This window comes from Phyllostomus discolor, chromosome 1 (genome assembly GCF_004126475.2).
Source record: "Phyllostomus discolor isolate MPI-MPIP mPhyDis1 chromosome 1, mPhyDis1.pri.v3, whole genome shotgun sequence".
Lineage (NCBI taxonomy): Eukaryota > Metazoa > Chordata > Mammalia > Chiroptera > Phyllostomidae > Phyllostomus > Phyllostomus discolor.
Genome location: NC_040903.2, coordinates 106,432,898 through 106,452,998, shown reverse-complemented (window position 1 = coordinate 106,452,998; position 20,101 = coordinate 106,432,898). Strand labels below are relative to the sequence as shown.

At 39.4% G+C, this 20,101-nt stretch overlaps 1 protein-coding gene and 1 pseudogene across 1 annotated transcript in view; both read left to right on the top strand.

Annotated features, from left to right (window-relative positions):
* Positions 1 to 20,101, top strand: part of LOC118500947 (vesicle-associated membrane protein 714-like) — a 47,610-nt gene that overhangs the window by 16,373 nt on the left and 11,136 nt on the right. The window contains 2 exon segments of the mRNA XM_036027495.1: position 960; positions 15,564 to 15,722. Of these exon segments, the coding sequence (XP_035883388.1) occupies position 960; positions 15,564 to 15,722 (160 nt within the window).
* Positions 3,395 to 3,822, top strand: LOC114491452 (annotated as a pseudogene).

The following is a 20,101-nucleotide window of genomic DNA, read 5'->3' as shown; positions in this document are numbered from 1 at the left end:
CAGAATATCAAGCTGTATTGAAGTCCAACAACCAAGGATTTAAAGAATACACATTCAGGGGAGCTTCCAGTCAAGATGGTGGTGTAGGGCAGACATGGCTCACTTCTTTGCACAACCACATCAAAATTACAACTAAAATATAGAGAAACCCATTACTCAAAACCATCAGAAATTGAGTTGAATGGAAGTCTGACAACTCCAGAATTAAAGAACCATATCCATCGAGACTGGTAGGAGGGGCACAGACACAGAACATGCTGGTCCCACATCCATGTGTGGTGGATAAAAATTCGATAGGGATATTTCAGTAGCGAACAGGCCCAGCACCATACCAGGGCCCCCAGCCCAGGGCTCTAGTGGCAAGAAGGTAAGTCCCCACAAAACTTCTGGCTGCAAAAACCAGCAAGGATTGAATTGGTGGAAGAAGCTTCTGGAGCCCCAAGAAGTTCCCCTTTAAAGAATCCACATACAGGACTTTCGGCCAAGATGGAGGCATAGGTGGATGCACCGTACCTCCATGCACAACCAAAATAGGGATAACAACAATTTAGAAACAGAATAACATCCAGAATGACAGAAAATTGACCTGAATGGAAGTCAGACAACCAAGAAGGTGAATTAGGACCCATGCATCCAGACCAGTAGGAGAGGTGGAGATGAGCAGCCAGGCACGGGTCACAGCTCAGAGAGCAGAGAGTGGGTGGGGACCAGGTGCGTAAGGCATCCGGGGGTGCGTAAGGCATCTGGGGCATGCAAGACCGCAGCTGGAAGACCCTGGCCCAGGGGTTGCAAACCGGCAACCAGCAGACCCAGTGAGGCAGCGATTGTTAAAGCAAGGCAGTGCACACACCTCAGGATCACAGTGCTGGGAAATAAAGCCTCGGGACACTGATTGAGGTCACCTGTGGGAGTTGAGGCACATGGAGAGACACCCAGACTCACAGGGAAGGTCCTTGGAGGGTCTCACAGTGTGCAAAAGGTCACCCACATGGGAATTGGCACCAGAAAAGCCCAGTTTGCTTGGGGGAAGCAGCAGAGGGGACTGAGGTCCACAGAGAATAGAGCAACCGCCATTGTTCCCTCTCAACTCCGCCTCCACATACGTCACAACCCAGCAACTGGGGTGCCCTGACCTGGTGAACACCTAAGGCTCCGCCCCTTACTGTAACAGGTGACCAGACCAAAAAAAAAAAAAAAAGACAGAGAGAGATGGCTCAAACAGAAGAACAAATCAAAGCCCCAGAACCCATCATTTTAAGTGACTCAGAGATACCAACCCATCAGATGCACAGTTCAAAACACTGGTGATCAGGATGCTCACTGGACTTGGTTGATTTTGGTCACAAATTAAATGAACAAATGCAGCTACAATAAGAGAAATGAAGGAAAATGCATAGGGAACCAATAGTGATGGGAAGGAAACTGGGACTCAAAACAATAGCGTGGACCAGAGGAAGAAAGAAACAACCAGACAAGAAAGAATGGAGAAATAAGAATTCAAAAAAAATGAGGAGAAGCTTAGGAACCTCCAGGACATCTTTCCAACATCTGAATTATAGGGGTATTTAGAAGGGGAGAGGAAGAGCCAGAAATTGAAAACTTATTTGAACAAATAATAAAGGAGAACTTCCCCATTCTGGCAAAGAAAATAGACTTCCAGGAAGTCCAGGAAGCTCAGAGAGGTCCCAAAGTAGTTGGAGACCAAGAAAGAAAACAACAAGGCACATCATAATTACATAGCCAAGATTAAAATGAAGGAGAGGATCCTAGAAGCAGCAAGAGATAAGGAGACAGTAACCTACAAGGAGTTTCCATCAGACTGTCAGTTGATTTCTCAAAAGAGACCTTACAGGCAAGAAGGGGGCTGGAAAGAAGTATTCCAAGTCATGAAAGACAAGGACCTACATCCAAGATTGTTCTATCCAGCAAAGCTTTCATTTAGAATTGAAGGGCAGAGAAAGTGCTTCTCAGATAAGATTCAAGTTAAAGGAGTTCATCATCACCAAGCCCTTATTATATGAAATGTGAAAGGGAATTATCTAAGAAAAAAGATAAAAAACATTTATAGTAAAATGACAGCAAACTCACAATTATTAACAACCACACCTAAAACAAACCAAAAGAAACTAAGCAAACAACTTGAACAGGAACAGAAGCACAGAAATGGAGATCACATGGAGATGTTAGCAACAGGGGAGTAGGAGGGGAAGAGAGGGGGAAAGGTACAGAGAATAAGTAGCATAGAGAGTAGGTAGAAAATAGACAGTGGGAGGCAAGAATAATATGGGAAATGTAGAAGCTAAAGAACTTATGACACATGGACATGAACTAAAAGGGGGGAATGTGGGTGGAGAGGGTATACAGGATGGAGGGGAGTGAAGGGGGAAAATGGGACAACTGTAATAGCATAATCAATAAAATATATTTTAAAAAAAAGAATATACATACAGACTCACCTACTTAGACTCACTCCCTCTGAGCTCCAACACTGTGGTGGCTGCTTGAAGGGCACTAGAAGCATACTGAAAAAGGCTGAAGTGTCAGTGCAAGCAGAAGCCATTGTCCTTATCTAAGCCTTCCCATGGAAAGGCTCAGAGAGCCTTGGAGCTGGCAGGCTGGTGCCATATGTGAGACTCCATCAAACTAACTAACACTGTTTGACCTCCTTAGAGAGTCCCAGAGACTCTACCCCACCCAATTTTGGGGCCACCCAAACTGCTTTTCCATATTAATGGTGAGTCTTCATTCATGCTTCACAACTTCCTAAATGCTGTCAACAAGCATTAGCAGCCAGATTAGCTTCCACAGCTTGGCTTCACTTGGGAATCTCCAGCCCAGCACAAGTAGTAGCCATCTCAGATTGCTTTATAGCTCAGGAAGGACAGCCCCATGCAAACACAGGCAGGGGCTGACCTTGGCCTGCACCACCCAGAAAACCCCAGGGCCAGTGCACCAGTGGACAGCTACAGACAAACTTCAGAGTTCTGCCACTCTGTCCCTGCAAAGCTGATCCTGTACAGAGGGTGGATGTTGGTGGCAAGTGTTCACAGCCATATTTGCAGCTAACTGGCCTGGGTAAATCCTTCCATTGATCTGGCCACAGCAACCAAGGCTCAACTATAGAGGAGGATGTATTCAGCCCACAGGAAGGGCACATCTCGAATACTCAGAATGGTGATAGAGGAGACTGTGCCACTGAACCGTATAGGATACCTACTACATTATAACCACACTACCAAGATATGGAGTCAAAGCAACTCTACTTAGTACATAGAGACAAATACAGGGAGGCTGTCAAAATGAAGAGACAAAGAAGAAACATGGTCAAATGAAAGTACAGATCAAAACTCCAGAAAAACATCATGGCATCATTGAAGAAACAACTGTAGCAGAAATGAAGACAATGCATAAACTGTTGGTTTTGCAAAATGACCCACCTCCTGGGATGACTTTAAATGAAAAGAGTGTGCAAAATTCATAACACAGTGAATTGTAGACATGGAAGGTGAACCATGTCATTATATGAATGGGAAAAATTCAACTTCTACTAAAATCTAATAATCATATCTTTTGACTCTCCTCAGGTCATGTTTACAGGTTAAAATATTCCCATCCATCCTCATGTTTATAGCAATGGTCATATCTGTTCACCCATTCTAACAGAAGAGTGGTCCCCAGCACGGTCAGTGCCATTTGTCTTAGCATTATTAGCATGCTTTCCAGCTGCAAAGAAAAGAAATGACCACCAGATAATTCTTTTGCTTGAACATGTAACAAGAATCCAAGAAAACAAAATCATGGTATCATGATGATATGTGTTGATGCCAATATTACCATCCTCCTAGCAGAAGACAGTCCTGCTGAGAAAAACGAGCACTTTGATCATTCAGTCTTCGACTTTAACCTTTGACTGAAAGTGACCTATAGGCAAGGAAGACTACTTCCTTTTACTGCATTTTTACTCGTGTGCATTCTGGGCACATGTTGATCGCTGGTTCAGTCCGGGCAACTGACATGCTTTTATTAGTCATATAGTTACAATGCAGGTATTAGGTAGTGTCAAATATAATTCTGTTTTTATTTTATTTTTTTAAGCGTTTGGAAAAGTTCCAGGTCCTCATGTATTGTGCAATAACAATGACTTCCTTGGCGGTTTGGGGATGTTCATTGCCAGCATGGATGTTGTAACAGGCAAAATTTTCATTAACTCCTGATACCCAGTGATTAATGCATTATAGGTCTATGAAATGAACTTAACAATTCTAGTGGGATTATAAATAAAGTGAGGGATCCAACATTACTTTGTGAAAGTCACCCCAACTTGTTTCTATTTGGATTCTATATGCTGTGATCCTAAGGTTAATGGCATGCATTAACCACACGCATCTTTAAAGAACTGTAATGAAAGATCATTGCATATTTATTGAATTTTTTATATTGCTGTCAAATTGTTTTGACATGAAGGTTTTCAAGTAACATTGGCAGAGAGGTACAATATGTTAACCCTATGGTGAATATAAATTCACCTTGTTGTATATAGTTCCTCAATCTGTGTAGTAACAGTATGAGTAATATAGGGTATGAATGGTTTAATCAAGGCTTTATTTTGGAAGTAAGATGGCAGTGATGATTAAATTGCTGCACTCCATAATTGGGCTTCTTTATACATTAATGATTTTTCCAAGTAAAGTACCCTTTGTTACTTCACGCTAGACATCAGCATGAGCCTACTGCCTAAACACTATTTCATTTATTTATATTTGGAAAATCCATAAACATTTTTGTTTGCAATTTTGTTCTTTTGTTATGTTTTAGTCAAGTTTAAATGTTACAATACTTTAATTTAAAAACTTTATTGAGTTTTTTCTTGTAAGTTTTCTTATAAGTATTATCTTGTTCTTTAATCCTGTACCCTAAAATAAGAAATACATGTTTAGACAGAGGTTTAATGTTTAAAAAAAATAAACAGCTCCAGAAAAAGAGCTAAATGAATTGGAGATAAGCAATCTTCTCAGATTGAGAGTTCAAAACACTGGTTATATGGATGCTGAAGGAACTTAGTGAGGACCTCAGCAGCATAAAAAAATACCCCAGTCCGAAACGAAGGATATACTAATTGAAAATAAAGAACAATTTACGGGGAAACAACAGTAGAATGGACGACGCTCAGAATCAATCTTCTCATTTGGAACATAAAGAAGCAAAAAACACAACAACAACAACAACAAACTGATTCAGAACAAGAAGAAAAAAAGAATCCAAAAAATGACGCTACTATAAGTAGCCTCTGGGACAACATCAAAAGCCCAACATTTTCATCATAGGGGTGCCAAAAGAAGAGAAAGGGAAAGACATTGGAAATCCATTTGAAAAAATAATGAAAAAAACTTCCTAATTAGTGAAGGAAATAAACATGCAAGCCCAGGAAAAGAGTCCCAATCAAGTTGAACCCAAGGAGGAACACACTAAGACGCATCATAATGAAAATGTGAAAGGTTAAAGATAAAGAGAGAATCTTTAAGCAGCAAATGAATAAACAGAGAATTATCTACAGGAGTATCTCTACAGGAAAGTTCTCATAAGACTATCAGCTGATTTCTCAAAACAAACTTTGCAGACAAGAAGGGACTGGCAAGAAGTATGCAAAGTGATAAAAACCATGGACTACAACCTAGAATACTCTACCCAGCAAAGCTATCATTTAGAATGGCAGGGCAGATAAAATGCTTCCCAGACAAGGTAAAGCTAGAGGAATCCATCATCACCAAGCCATTATTACATGAAACTTTAAAGGGACTTATTTAAGAAAAAGATCAAAACTATGAACATTAAAATGACAACAAACTCACAGCTATCAACAACTGAATCTAAAAAACAAAAACAAAACTAAGCAAATAACCAAAATCACAGAGATGGAGATCATTTGGGGTGGTTATCAGCTGGGAGGCAGAGATGGAGAGAAAGGAAGAAATGGTGCACAGCAAGAAGCATAATTAGGAGGAACAAAATAGATAGGGGGTGTTAAGAATAGTATAGAAAGGGAGAAGCTGAAGAACTTACATGCACAGCACAATGGACAATAACTAAGGTTTGAGGGATTTGCTGGAGTGGAAGGGGGGTACCAGGTGGAGGAGGGCAAAGGGGAAAAATTAGGAGAAACTGTAACAGCATAATCAATAAAATATATTTTAAAATATAAATCAATAAATAAATAAATAAATACACATTCATCCAGATGGGTAGGAGAAGCAGGTCACACAGATGGCAGAGAGGTGGTGTGGTTTGGAAATGCAGTGGTGGTAGAGCAGTGGAATGGACAGGAAGGATTACCCTCTGAGTGAGTGATCCCAGCCCAGGAACACAGCCCAGGGTTCTAGCACCAGGAAGAGAGATCCCTGCTACATTTGGCTGTAAATACCAGTGGAGGTTTCGGTGGTAAAGAAATTGCTGGAATTTTGCTGCTTAAGGGCAAGCACAGTCTTAGAATGTAGGCAAGCCCACCCACTCCCAGATTCACCACAAAGGCAGGGCTGGAAAGGAGCCAGTCATACATGTGAAAAGAGGGTGAAGTGACTGGAACACAGGGCAAGCGCTGGGTGAAACTGCCAGAAGCCACGTGGCAGCATTATCCTTTCTCCAAGCCCTCCCCACACAGCCACAAGCTTAAAGTGGGTGCTCCACCCTGGCAATTAACCTAAGGCTCTGCCTCACACAATTTTTAGTATCTTTTCGACATAGGCCATGCTACTAAGAGAGGGAGTAAAAACGCTACCTAATACCCAGAAACAATACAGGAAGACTACCAATTGAGGAGACATAGAAATAGGGCCCAAATGAAAATAACATAACAATACCCCAGAAAAAGAACTAAGTGAAACAGAGATAGCCAACCTATCAGATGCAGAATTCAAAACACTATGATCAGGATGCTCAGAGAACCCTTGAATATGGCAAAAAATAAAATAAAATAAAGGAGGAAGCGAAGGTTACAATAATTGAAATAAAGAATAATCACAGGAAACAAACAGAGAAGTGAAGAAAGCTAGGGTTCAAACCAATGACTTGATGATAAAGAGATAAACATTCATCAGAACAAAAAGAAGAAACAAGAATTTTTTAAAAAGCAAGGATAGGCTTAGGAACCTCTGAGACATCTCCAAATGTGCCAACATCGAATTCATAGGGGTGTCAGAAGGAGAAGAGGAAGAGCAAGAAATTGAAAACCTATTTGATGAAATAGTAAAGAAAACTTCCCTAATTTGGTGAAGGAAATAGACATACAAGTCCAGGAAGCACAGAAAATCCTAAATAAGTTGTGGACCCAAAGAGGACCACACCAAGACAAATCATAATTAAAATGTAAAAGGTTAAAGATAAAGAGAGAATCTTACAAGCAACAAGAGAAAACAGTTACCTACAAAGGAGTTTTCCATAAGACTATCAGCTGATTTCTCAAAAGAAACTTTGTAGGCAAGAAGGGACTGGCATGAAGTATTCAAAGTAATGAAAAGCAAGGACCTACATCCAAGATTACTCTATCCAGCAAAGCTATCATTTAGAATGGAAGGGCGGATAAAGTGCTTCCCAGACAAGGTAAAGCTAGAGGAGTTCATCATCACCAAGCCATTATTACATGAAACGTTAAAGGGACTTATCTAAGACAAAGAAGAATATCAAACCCATGAACATTAAAAAGGCAACAAATTCACAACTATCAACAACTGAATATTAAAAAAAGAGACTAAGCAAACAATCAGAACAGGAACAGAATCATAGAGACGGAGATCATTTGGAGGAGGAAGTGGGAGTATGGGAAAAGGTACAAGGAATAAGAAACATAAATGGTAGGTACCAAACAGACTGAGGGAAGCTAAGAATAGTATAGGAAATGAAGATGTCAAAGAACTTAATGTGCATGACCCATGAACAGGATCTAAGGGCAAGGATTGCTGGGAGGGGGTTACTGGGCAGGAGAGGGGAAAGGGGAGAAAAACTGTGACAACTATAATAGCATAATCAATAAAATATAATAAGAAAAGACTCCAACTGTGTGTTAATTTGATGATGGCTTAAAAGACAGTGAAATTTTATTTCAAGTGACTTTAAAAATGCAATAATTTGATTATATATTTCTAGTGAGATTTATCCTCATGAAAAGACCAAAATGTTAAGTATTTTTTTCAAGTGCCACATTTAGTAATAAACATTGGGTGTTGCTCTTTTTAAAAAAAGGTTTTATTTATTTTATTTTTAGACAGAGGGGAAGGAAGGAAGAAAGAAAGGGCAAGAAACATCATGTGTGGCTGCTTCTCATGAGCCCCCTACTGGGGATCTGGCCCACAACCCAGGGATGTAGCCTGATTGGGAATCAAACCAGCAACCCTTTGGTTTGGAGGCCAGCACTCAACCCACTGAGGCCACACCAGCCAGGGCTGGTGCTACTCTTCTGAAATTGATTTATATGTATAGTTAGAAAGAGAGATAAATATATTACTTTGAGTAATTCACTAATGTTTTTAGGAATCAAGATTTTCAGCAAAGAAGTTACAAATATAAAGTCAAAGTAAAATGTATAATCCTAAATTTAAATTAAAAAATTAAATGTCCGCCCTGGCTGGCGTAGCTCAGTGGATTGAGCGTGGCTGCAAACCAAGTGTCGCAGGTTCGATTCCCATGCCTGGGTCGCAGGCCATAACCCCCAGCAACCATACATTGATGTTTCTCTCTCTCTCCTCTGTCTCTCTCTATCTCTAGCTCTATCTCCCTCCCTTCCCTCTCTAAAAAACAAAAGTAATAATAATAAATAAAATCTTAAAAAAAATTAAATGTCAAAAAAAAATGTGTAATTGAGGGCCTGAGGCCAGCTTGCTAGCTTTGATGCAGCTGGCACCTTTTGTTCTCAGTGAGGCCACCTCTTCAGAAGCCTTGGGGAGTGGTGGCTGGAAGCAGACGAGTCTGCCATGCTGGTGGCATTGTGCACGTCCAGCCCTAGTACAGTTTTCCCAGATCACCTGAACCCAGATGATCAAGCCAAGTTCTTTAGTGCAACCATGTCTGGGACTCTCTGGTACTTTCAGCATGACTCAAATACTGTGGTGGGTCACTTCTATATCCAGATCCTTCCTGATGATGAAGACTGAAAGTATAGACTCAACTCTTTACAAATAGGAGCCAAGTGAGAAGTTCAAGAAATTATGAACTTCATATTGTATATTAAAGCTATAAATTACAGTGTTTTGGTCACAAAAAATAAAAAAAAATATGGCCCTGGCTGGTGTGGCTCAGTGAATTGAGCACCAGATTGTGAAGCAAAGGGTCACCAGTTGGATTCCCAGTCAGGGCACATGCCTGGGTTGCAGGCCAGGGCTCCAGTAGGGGGGATGTGAGGGGCAACCACACATTGATGTTTCCCTCCCTCTCTTCCTCTCTCCCTTCCCCTCTCTCTAAAAATAAATAAATGAAATCTTTTTAAAAATATGTAATGAACGTGATATATTTTCACATGATATATTTCCCTTAAAAGTATTTCATAGCCTATTCACTGAAAAGGCCTAGAAACAAGGACCAATTCAATAGCAGCATACCCCTCAGCCCAGACTACAGTCTCTAAATACCATTTTACACTAAAAGGAACCAGTCCTAGTTCCAGATATGGGGCAGGAAACATAAGCCAGAAACATTTGTCAAAGTCCACTCTGCTGGTGTCAAAAAACTAAGAGCCAACTTTAAGAGGCTGTCCACTGGCCAGTGATGGAATAATTTGAACATCAAAAAGAGTAGTAACTGCAGTGGACTGTAACACATCAAAGATGTTAAATTCCATCAGTTCCTAGATACTGCCAAAATGGGGCTGGGTAGGGCAGGAGGGCAGGGGTAACCCTCCTCAGTCAACTTTGGAAGATCAAGCATTTATTCTAAAATTTTTTAAAGATTTTATTTATTCATTTTTAGAGAGAAGTGAAGGGAGGGATAAAGAGAGAAACATTTCAATGTGTGTGGTTGCCTCTCATGCGTCCTCCACTGAGGACCTGGCCTGCAACCCAGGCATGTGCCCCGATTGCTAACTGAACCAGTGACCTTTTGGTTAGCAGGCCCATGCTCAATCCACTGAGCTACACCAGCCAGGGGCTCTAAATTTTTTTTTGTATCTAAACTGTACCTCAAAGGATCCAAATAGTTGCCAAGGAAAAGATTTTTTTTCTCTTTATGGAAGTACTGCAACTAATAAATGGAGAAGAGGTGATAAAATATCACTATTCTGTATTCCCTAATGAAATAATGGGTCTAGGCAATCATCATCAACAATAAAAAATAAGGTGAAAAGCTGATGCAGAAATTTGCTATGGCTCAAAACACCTAAAACCTAAACCCATTGCTTATTCCTAAGGTCACAATAAGGGAGACAATCAATGGTTATGTTTCCTGAGGTCACACAATGAGGAGTATACAGCACACATCCGAAGTATGCTTGCCCAAAGCATCAAACCTGCTTATGACCAAGCCTTCACATGTAACTAACTACCCAGTTTACAGGAAAGAGTGAGATCAATGACCACATTAAATGATACCACAGCAATGGAATGAACAAAACCAGAATATGAGAACCTCTACAAGAAAAAGAACCCAAATTATTCAACAAATAAATTGCAAGGGGGAAAAAAGTTAAGGCAAACCCATAGATTAAAAGACACTTAAAACACATATCAATATGTAGACACAAAACACATTATGTTGAGTTTGGATCCTGGTTAACAAAACAACTGTAAATAAAGCCATTATTTGTTTTTGATAACTTTGATGATATTAACAAACTTTTTTAGATGTGGTAATGATGTGGTTTTGTTTTTAAGAAAAATGAGACTACCTTGGCCAGACCGCTCTGTTGGTTGGAGAATCCTCCCTTACACCAAAAGGTTATGAGTTAAATTTCTGGTCAGGGCACATATCTAAATTTCGGGTTTAATTCCTGATAGGGGTGCATGTGAGAGGCAACTGATAATATGTTTCTCTCCCCACCACCACCTAAAATCAATAAACATATACTCATGTGAGGATTTAAAAAGGGAGAAGAAAAATGAGACCATATCTTATAGAGATACAAACTGAAGAATTTACAGACTAAAATAATAAAGTGGTGGGGGTTTGCTTTAAAATGATACATTTAGGAAAGAGGTAATTGGTACCAGCATATATGCAACAAGATTGGCTGTGTGTTGGTAATTGCTGACACTAGATGTGGGTACGTACGGGTTTATTATACTATTCATTCTGCTTTTGTATATGTTTGAACTTTTCCATAATAAAATATTTTAAGTATACCTGTGTTAATTTTCCATTTATATGTGATAACTACCACAAAACAGCACACGTATTATCTCATAGTTCCTGTGGGTTACAAATCAAAGCATGACTTAACTGCATTCCCGTTTAGGGTCTCTCAGGACTGCACTCAGTGTGTCAGCCAAGCCATATTCTCATCTGGAAGCTCTGGGGGAAACCTGCTTCCAGGCCCAGACGGGTTGTTGCAGCATTCATTTTCTGGGAGACCTTCTAACCACTTAACCATCATTAGATGCTGCTACATTAGGTTCAATTTTTGCTCAAATTCACTCTTAAATTTTATACACACACACACACACACACACACACACACGTGTATATATTATAGCTCTGTCAGGGATGCAGCTTTTTGCTGGTTGTTGGCTGGAGGACATCCTCTGATCCCGCAGACTGATAGCAGTTCCTTGCCACCCAAGGTAAATGACCTCAACACGTCTGCTTGCCTTTTCAAGGCCAACAAAGGAATCTCTCTCACTTCAACCTGCTAAATATTTTATAGTGTAACATAATCACAGGAGTGACATTCCATCACCTTTGCTTCTTATTAGTTACAAGCAAATCATACTTGAGGGGAGGGGATTTTATAAGGATGTGACTTATTGGGGATCACCATAGGCTGTGGCCACCACAATGTCTGATAAATAACTAAGAATACATGCTTCTTATATAAAACTCATACATTTTCTTATGAAGAAATTATGCATATTCAAGACAGCCAAAATATATTAATGCAGCTCCCTGAAAACTAGTTACTATGTGAAACTATGCATATTTTTAAATTTTTTAAATATATTTTATTGATTATGTTATTACAGTTGTCCCATTTCCCCCCATTCATTCCCCTCTACCCTGCACACCCTCTCTCACCCACATTCCCCCCCTTTATTTCATGTCCATGTGTCATAAGTTCTTTAGCTTCTACATTTCCCATACTATTTTTGCCCTCCCCCTGTCTACTTTCTACCTACCATCTATGCTACTTATTCTCTGTACCTTTTCCCCCTCTGTCCCCCTCTCACTCCCCTGTTGCTAACCCTCCATGTAATCTCTGTTTCTGTGATTCTGTTCCTATTCAAGCTGTTTGCTTAGTTTCTTTTGGTTTTGTTTTAGGTGTGGTTATTAATAATTGTGAGTTTGCTGTCATTTTACTATAACTGTTTTTTTTTTCTTCTTTTTCTTAGGTAAGTCCCTTTAACATTTCATATAATAAGGGCTTGGTGATAATGAACTCTTTTAACTTGACCTTATCTGAGAAGCACTTTATCTGCCCTTCCATTCTAAATGAAAGCTTTTCTAGACAGAGCAATCTTAGATGTAGATCCTTGCCTTTCATGACTTGGAATGCTTCTTTCTAGCCCCTTCTTGCCTGCAAGGTCTCTTTTGAGAAATCAGCTGACATTCTGATGGGAACTCGTTTGTAGGTAACTGTCTCCTTATCTCTTGCTGCTTCTAGGATTCTCTCCTTCATTTTAACCTTGGGTAATGTAATTATGATGTGCCTTGGTGTGTTCCTTCTTGGGTCCAACTTCTTGGGGACTCTCTGAGCTTCCTAGACTTCCTAGAAGTCTATTTCCTTTGCCGGGTTGAGGAAGTTCTCCTTCATTATTTGTTCAAATAAGTTTTCCACTTGTTGCTCTTCCTCTTCTCCTTTTGGTACCCCTATAATTCAGACGTTGTAACTTTTAAAGATGTCCTGGAGGTTCCTAAGCCTCTCCTTATTTTTTGGAATTCTTATTTCTTCATTCTTTTCTGGTTGGATGTTTTTTTTTCCCCTTCTGGTCCACTCCATTGAGGTGAGACTTCATTCCATCACTATTGGTTCCCTGTGCATTTTTCTTTATTTCACTTATTGTAGCCTTAATTTTTTTCATCTAATTTGCAACCAAAATCAACCAATTCTGTGAGCATGCCACAGTACGTTGAACTGTGCATCTAATAGGTTGGCTATCTCTCAGTCGCTTAAAAATACTGATTGCGAGGTTTTCAATTCTGTTCGAGCCATCTTTTTCCCACCTTTCGGTCTGGTCACACCTGTTACGTATGAGGAGTGGAGCCTTAGGTGTTTACCGGGGTGAGGCACCCCAGTCACTGGGTTGTGATGTTTTATGTGAGGGTAGGGTCTGAGAGAGAACAATGACGGTTGCTCTGCTCTCTGTCGGACCTCAGTCCTTTCTGCTGCTTCCCCTGAGCAAACTGGGCCCCTCTGGTGCCAATTCCCATGTGGGTGGGCTTGTTCACGCCGTGGGACTTTCCAAGGACCCCTCCTGTGAGGGTGGGAGTCTCCCTGCACCTCAACTCCCACAGGTGTTTTCAATCAGTGCCCCAAGGCTCTATTTCCCAGCACTCGAATCCTGGGTTGCGTGCAGTGCTTTGCTTTATAATCGCCGCCTCGCTGGGTCTGCCAGTTGCCACCCCTGGGCCGGAGTCTGCCCGCTGCCACTTGCATGCTCAGGGTCCACCTACTGCAGTCTTGCATGCCCCAGATGCCTTAGGCGCCTGGTCCCAACACTCTCTGTGCCATGACCTGCACCCAGCTGCCCGACTCCGCCCCTCCTACTGGCTACTGGTTGGGTGAACGTGTCTATTTTAACTTCTTGATTGTGCAACTTCCACTCAGATCAATTTTCTGTCGGTTCTGGTTGTTATTCTGTTTCTAAATTATTGTTGTCTCTATCTTGGTTGTGTGAGGAGGCACAGTGTGTCTACCTATGCCTCCATCTTGGCCGGAAGTAAAATATTCACATTTTAAGCAATTAACACATCTAACATCAAAGAATGTCCTGGTTAACATTTATAAGCTAACCTGGTAAGCTTTAAATCTGTAGAAAATTTTGTAAAAGTTGTTGAATTTCTTGTACTATAATTAACAAAATGCACACAGTACAAAAAATAGTTTTGAGAAATTTAAAATATATCAAATGCTATTTAATGGACTATGAATATATTGTCTTAACAAAAGTTAGAGGATTCTCTTAGATTAAAAAAAATTAAGCATTCTAAAAAGGAGCAAAAAGCAACAAAAAGAAAAATAAAAGATTAACCATTTATCCTAACTTGATAGCATGTGCAAAGACCCTATTTCCAAATAAGGTCACGTTTTACAAGCATCCAGAAATAGAGCTTGAACATATCTTTTGGGGGGGACAACAGAATTCATCTGGCAAACCCTTCTTTTTTACATCCACCTCATGAACTCCTCATAGAACATCATTTCTAAGTTGCATGGTCCAGTGACCAAGGTCAGAGTTCTGTTTAAAGTGAATTTAATTCGATCACTTGCCAAAGAGCAGGGGTTTTTAATATCATTTTTTGTTTTAAAAGTAATGCTCATTAATAAAGTGAGATAATACAAAAGTACATAAGGTGAAACATAAATATCTCCTACAATCTCAGTCAAATCCCCCTGTGGTATGAGAACTCTTAACAGTTTGGTAGGTAACCTTCCAGAATTATATAAAGATACATACATACCCACATACATACATACATACATACATACAGTTATAGATATAACAATCTCTGGAGCTTCTGAAGTCTGAATCCTTGTTTTGTTTTTTAAAGATTTTATTTACTTATTTTTAGAGAGGGGGAAGGAAGAGAGAAAGAGGAAGAAAAACCTTTTAATATTTTAGTTGTTTCCTAATAATTAAAAAAATTAAATTTGTTTTTAGATAGAGGGGTAGGGAGGGAGAAATTGAGGGAGACACTAATTTGTTGCCTCTCGCATGCCCCCAACTAGGGACTGAACACAGGAACTGTGCAAGTGATCCCTTTGCCTCTTGCATGCCCCCAAGTGGGGACCTCTTCTGCAACCCAGGCATGTGCCCTGACTAGGAATCGAACCAGTGACCTTTCGGTTCGCAGGCCAACACTCAATCCACTGAGCCACACCAGCCAGGGCAGATATGCCTTTTTTTCCACCTGATTTTTAATTTACTTTCAATTAAATTTATTGGAATGACATTGATTAATAATATTATATAGGTTTTGAATGTACAATTCTATGATATATCGTCTGTATAATGTATTGTGTGTACAACACCCAAAGTCAAATCTTCCATATGTTTGACCCACTCTACCTTTCAGTGATCTGCCAAACCCCTTCCCTCTGGTAACCACCATACTGAGATATGCCTTTGACATTTATATTCTATTTTGTACAATATATTATAAGATTTTATTTATATAAAATAAAATTTGTATTATATTTCACTTCTATATAGTTGAAATACAATAAAAATCAAGATGACAGCTCAATATCCACACTGAGGAGTCAAGTAACTGATGTAAAAATTGTTATGACCCAGAATATTGATAAAATATTGGAAAGCGAAGAAAAATTGAATATCTTCACTGACAGAACAAATGATCTCCAAATAACTGTAAGTGATGCACACCTGTCTTGATCTACAAACATTAATCTATTCTAAACATAAAATTAATGCTCTTGAGACAAACTGCCTAAAGCATGGATTCTGTGAAATAATCCTATGTCACCACATTATGGCTTTATCAAGAAATTGTAGCCCTGACCCATGCATGTATCTCAATTTGTTGGATGTCAGTCTGCAAAGCAAAAGGTCACCAGTTCAATTCCTGGTCAGAGCACATGCTTAGGTCACAGGTTCAGTCGCTGGTTGGGGCATGCAAGAGGCAACAATTGGTGTCTCTCTCTCAATTTCTCCCTCCCTACCCCTCTATCTAAAAACAAATTTAAAAATTTTTTAACTATTGGGAAACAACTAAAATATAAAAGAATAACTATAATACAATTTTTAATTAATCAAACTTTATAATTATATATTTATTGGTGTGATGTTGGTTAATAAAATTATTTAGGTTTCAGGGGTACAATTCTATAATACATCTTCTGTATGTTGTGCTGTGTGTTTACCACCTGAAGTCAAGACTTCTTGCAGAACCATTTATTCCTCCTTTACTCTCTTCTACATTCCCCCACACTCCCTTCTTTCTGATAATCACCATACTGTTGTCTGTGTCTATAAGGTTTTTTGTTTTGTTTTTTGTTTTTTTTGTGTTTTTTTTCTTAATCCATTAACTTTTTCACTCAACCCTCCCCACCTGTCTGTTCTCTGTATCTATGAGTCTTTTTCTATTTTGTTAGTTTCTTTTGTTCCTTATATTCCACATATAAGTGAAATCATATGGTATTTGTTTTTCTCTGACTGCCTTATTTCATTTTGTATAATACACTCCAGGTCCATCCATGCTCTTGCAAAAGATAAAATTTCCTTCTTTTTGACAACCAAGTGGTATCCCATTGTGTAAATATTCCACAGCTTTTCTTATCCGCTCATCTACTTATGGACACTTGGGCTGGTTCCAAATCTTGGCTATTGTAAATAATAATAAAAAATATCCAGATTTTAAAAACACTAAGTAGGTGTTGATTATTTGCATGACAGAAGGATTTCTTGCAATAAGAACACTCAGGGCCCTGGCCAGTTGGCTTAGTTGGTTGGAGCATTGTCCCATGCACCAAAGGCTTGCAAGGTTTGATTCCTGGTCAAGGTACATGCCTGGGTTGCAGGATGGCTCCTCAGTTGGGGCATGTATGGAAAGCAGCATATCAATGTTTCTTTCTCACATTGATGTTTCTCTCTCTCTAAAACCAATAAATATATCCTCAGGTGAAGATTAAAAAGAAAGAAATAAACACACAGATTAGTCAACAAATGAATTGCAAGGGGAAAAAAGAGAGGGAGGACTTACAAAAAATTGACTTAGAAAGTATAACACTTACAATGTATGGCCCTTATTTGGATTTTGATTCAAACAAACTATAAAAATTAAAATTTACAACTTTTATGAGACAACTAGATTTTGAACTCTGGTTAAATATTAGATGACATTAAGAAATATTAAATTTTAGGTGTGATAATAGTATCATGATTATGGTTTTAAGAGTCATTATTTATTACAGATACATAATAAAATATTTATGGATTAAATTATATAACATCTGAGATTTGCTTCAGAATTGTTCAGGAGTGGGAGAGAAGGATTGGGTAAGAATGAAACAAAATTGGCCATAAATTGATCATTGTTATAACTAACTGGATGTTGAATGCATTGGGATTCATTATGCCATTCTGTCACCTTTTGTATATGTTCAAAATTCACTATTAGAATATAGTTATTTTAAATATATTATATTGATTATACTATTACAGTTATCCCTTTTTTTTTCTCTTCTTTTTTCCCCTCCACCCTCTACTCCCCCTCCCACCATCATTCCCTCACCTCAGTTATTTCCATGGGTCATACATCTAAGTTCCTTGGCTTCTCCATTTCCCATACTATTCTTAACCTCCCCCTGTCTATTTTGTTCTGACCATTTATGCTTCTTATTCCCTGTATCTTTTCCCCTACTCTCCCCACTCTCCCTCCCCAGTGATAACCCTCCAGGTGATCTCTATTTCTGTGAATCTGTTCCTATTCTAGTTGTTTGGTTACTTTTGTTTTTCTTTCTTTTTTTTTAAGTTAGGCTGTTGATAGTTGTGAGTTTGTTGTCATTTTACTGTTCATGGTTTTTATCTTTTTCTTATATAAGTCCCTTTAACATTTCATATAATAAGGACTTGGTGAAGATGAACTCTTTTAGCTTTATCTTATCTAGGAAGCACTTTATCTGCCCTTCCATTCTAAATGATAGCTTTGCTGTATAGAGTAATATTAGATGTAGGTCCTTGCCTTTCATGACTTCAAATACTTCTTTCCAGCCCCTTGTTGCTTGTAAGGTTTCTTTTGAGAAGTCAGCTAGTCAGAAGTTCAGAGATAGTCTTATGACAAGCCCTTTGTAAGTAACTGTCTCCTTCTCTCTTGCTGCTTTTAAGATTCTCTCCTAATCTTTAATCTTGGGTAATGTGATTATGATGTGCCTTGATGTGTGCTTCCTTGGGTCCAACTTCTTGGGGACTCCCTGAGCTTCCTGGACTTCCTGGAAGTCTATTTCCTTTGCCAGATTGGGAAAATTCTCCTTTATTATTTGTTCAAATAAGTTTTCAATTTCTTGTTCTGGCACCCCTATGATTGAGATGTTGGAAGGTTTATAGTTGTCCCAGAGATTCCTAAGCCTCTCCTCATTTTTTTTTTTTTTTGAATTCTTGTTTCTCATTCTGTTCTGGTTAAATGTTTATTTCTTCCTCCTGTTCCAAATCATTGATTTGAGCCCCGGTTTCCTTCCCATCACTATTGGTTCCCTGTACATTTTCCTTTATTTCACTTTGTATAGCCTTCACTTCTTCCTGTATTTTGCATCCATACTCAACCATTTCTGTGAGCACCCAGATTACCAGTATTTTGAACTTCTGATAGGTTACCAGCTTCTGATAGGTTGGCCAACTCCTTGTCACTTAGTTCTCTTTCTAGAGTTTTGATCTGTTCTTTCATTTGGGCCATATTTCTTTGTCTTGACACACCTGTTATGTTGTAAGGGGCAGAACCTTAGGTATTTGCCAGGGCGGGAACACCCACTTCACTGCATTGTGGTGCTGTATGTCAGGGAGGGGCCAGAAGGGGAACAATGCTGTTTGCTTGGCTCTTGCCCCACTTTCAGTCACTTCCCTTGCCTCCCACAAGTGGATTGTTCCCTCTCTGGTGCTGATTTCTGGGTGGGTAGGCTTGTATACATTCTTGGATCCTATGGGCCCTTCCAACAGATTCTGCTGTGAAACTGGGACTTTCTCCCACCACCACAACAACCATAGGTTTTTACAGTCAGAGGTTTTGAGGCTTTAGTTTCCTACACTGGAACCCTGGGTTGTGTGGTCTGTCTCGCTCCCCAGTTGTTCCTCCAGGCTTATTAGCACGTGAATGTGGACCACCCAGTCCACCAGCCACCACTTTGTTGCATGTCCTTGCTGCCCGGCTTCCCATCTCTGCCTCATGTACCAGTCTGGATGAATATTTCTTCTTTAACTCCTTGATTGTTGGACTTCCATACAGTTCAATTTTCTGGCAGTTCTGGTTGTTTTTTGTTTTTAAATTGGTTGTTATCTTTTTGGTTGTGCAAGGAAGTGAAGAACATCCACTGACACCTCCTTCTGAGCTGTCAGTTCCTGTCTTTACCAAAATAAATAAGTTAAAAAAAACATTGTTGCCTTGTTGAATGCAGCCAGTAACAAGAACTCACATTACTACCATCCTCTTTTCCAACCTTTTCTTCTGAAATGACAGACTCAATAGGTCCTTTGTCTGCCTTCCAAATTGTCACAGGTGATAGTTTTAGCAAATATTTTACCCTCGATAGCATAGGTCTTTCTCTTTCTAGTCCCTTCACTCTCTACCACATGATGGTTAAGTTACTGTTTTAGAATTGTGTAATAAGAACATCTCATCTTACTACCAATTTCCATATTAGTTAGAGAAACACTAGCTGTAATAACATACCTCAGGTTTTCAATGTTTTATTCAATAGAGGTTTATTTCTTGGTTGTATAACAGTCTGAGGCAAGTTTTTCAGTAGGCATACTTCCACATGGTAATCCAGTAACCCAACCATTTTCCATTTAGTGACTCTGCCATTGCCTTGGGCCTCAATATTTAAATTTCAGGTGGTAGTGGCTAAACAGGGAATAAAGGAAGCATATTTGCTTATAGTCCACTTTAGCTCCAAAGTGACACCCATCACTTCTACTCACAATCTGTCGATAAGAATTAGTCTTCTAGCTTTGTATAGGTACAAAGGTTAGAGATGGGCATAGCATGCAGTGGGGTAATGGGCCTGAGAAATGTAGCC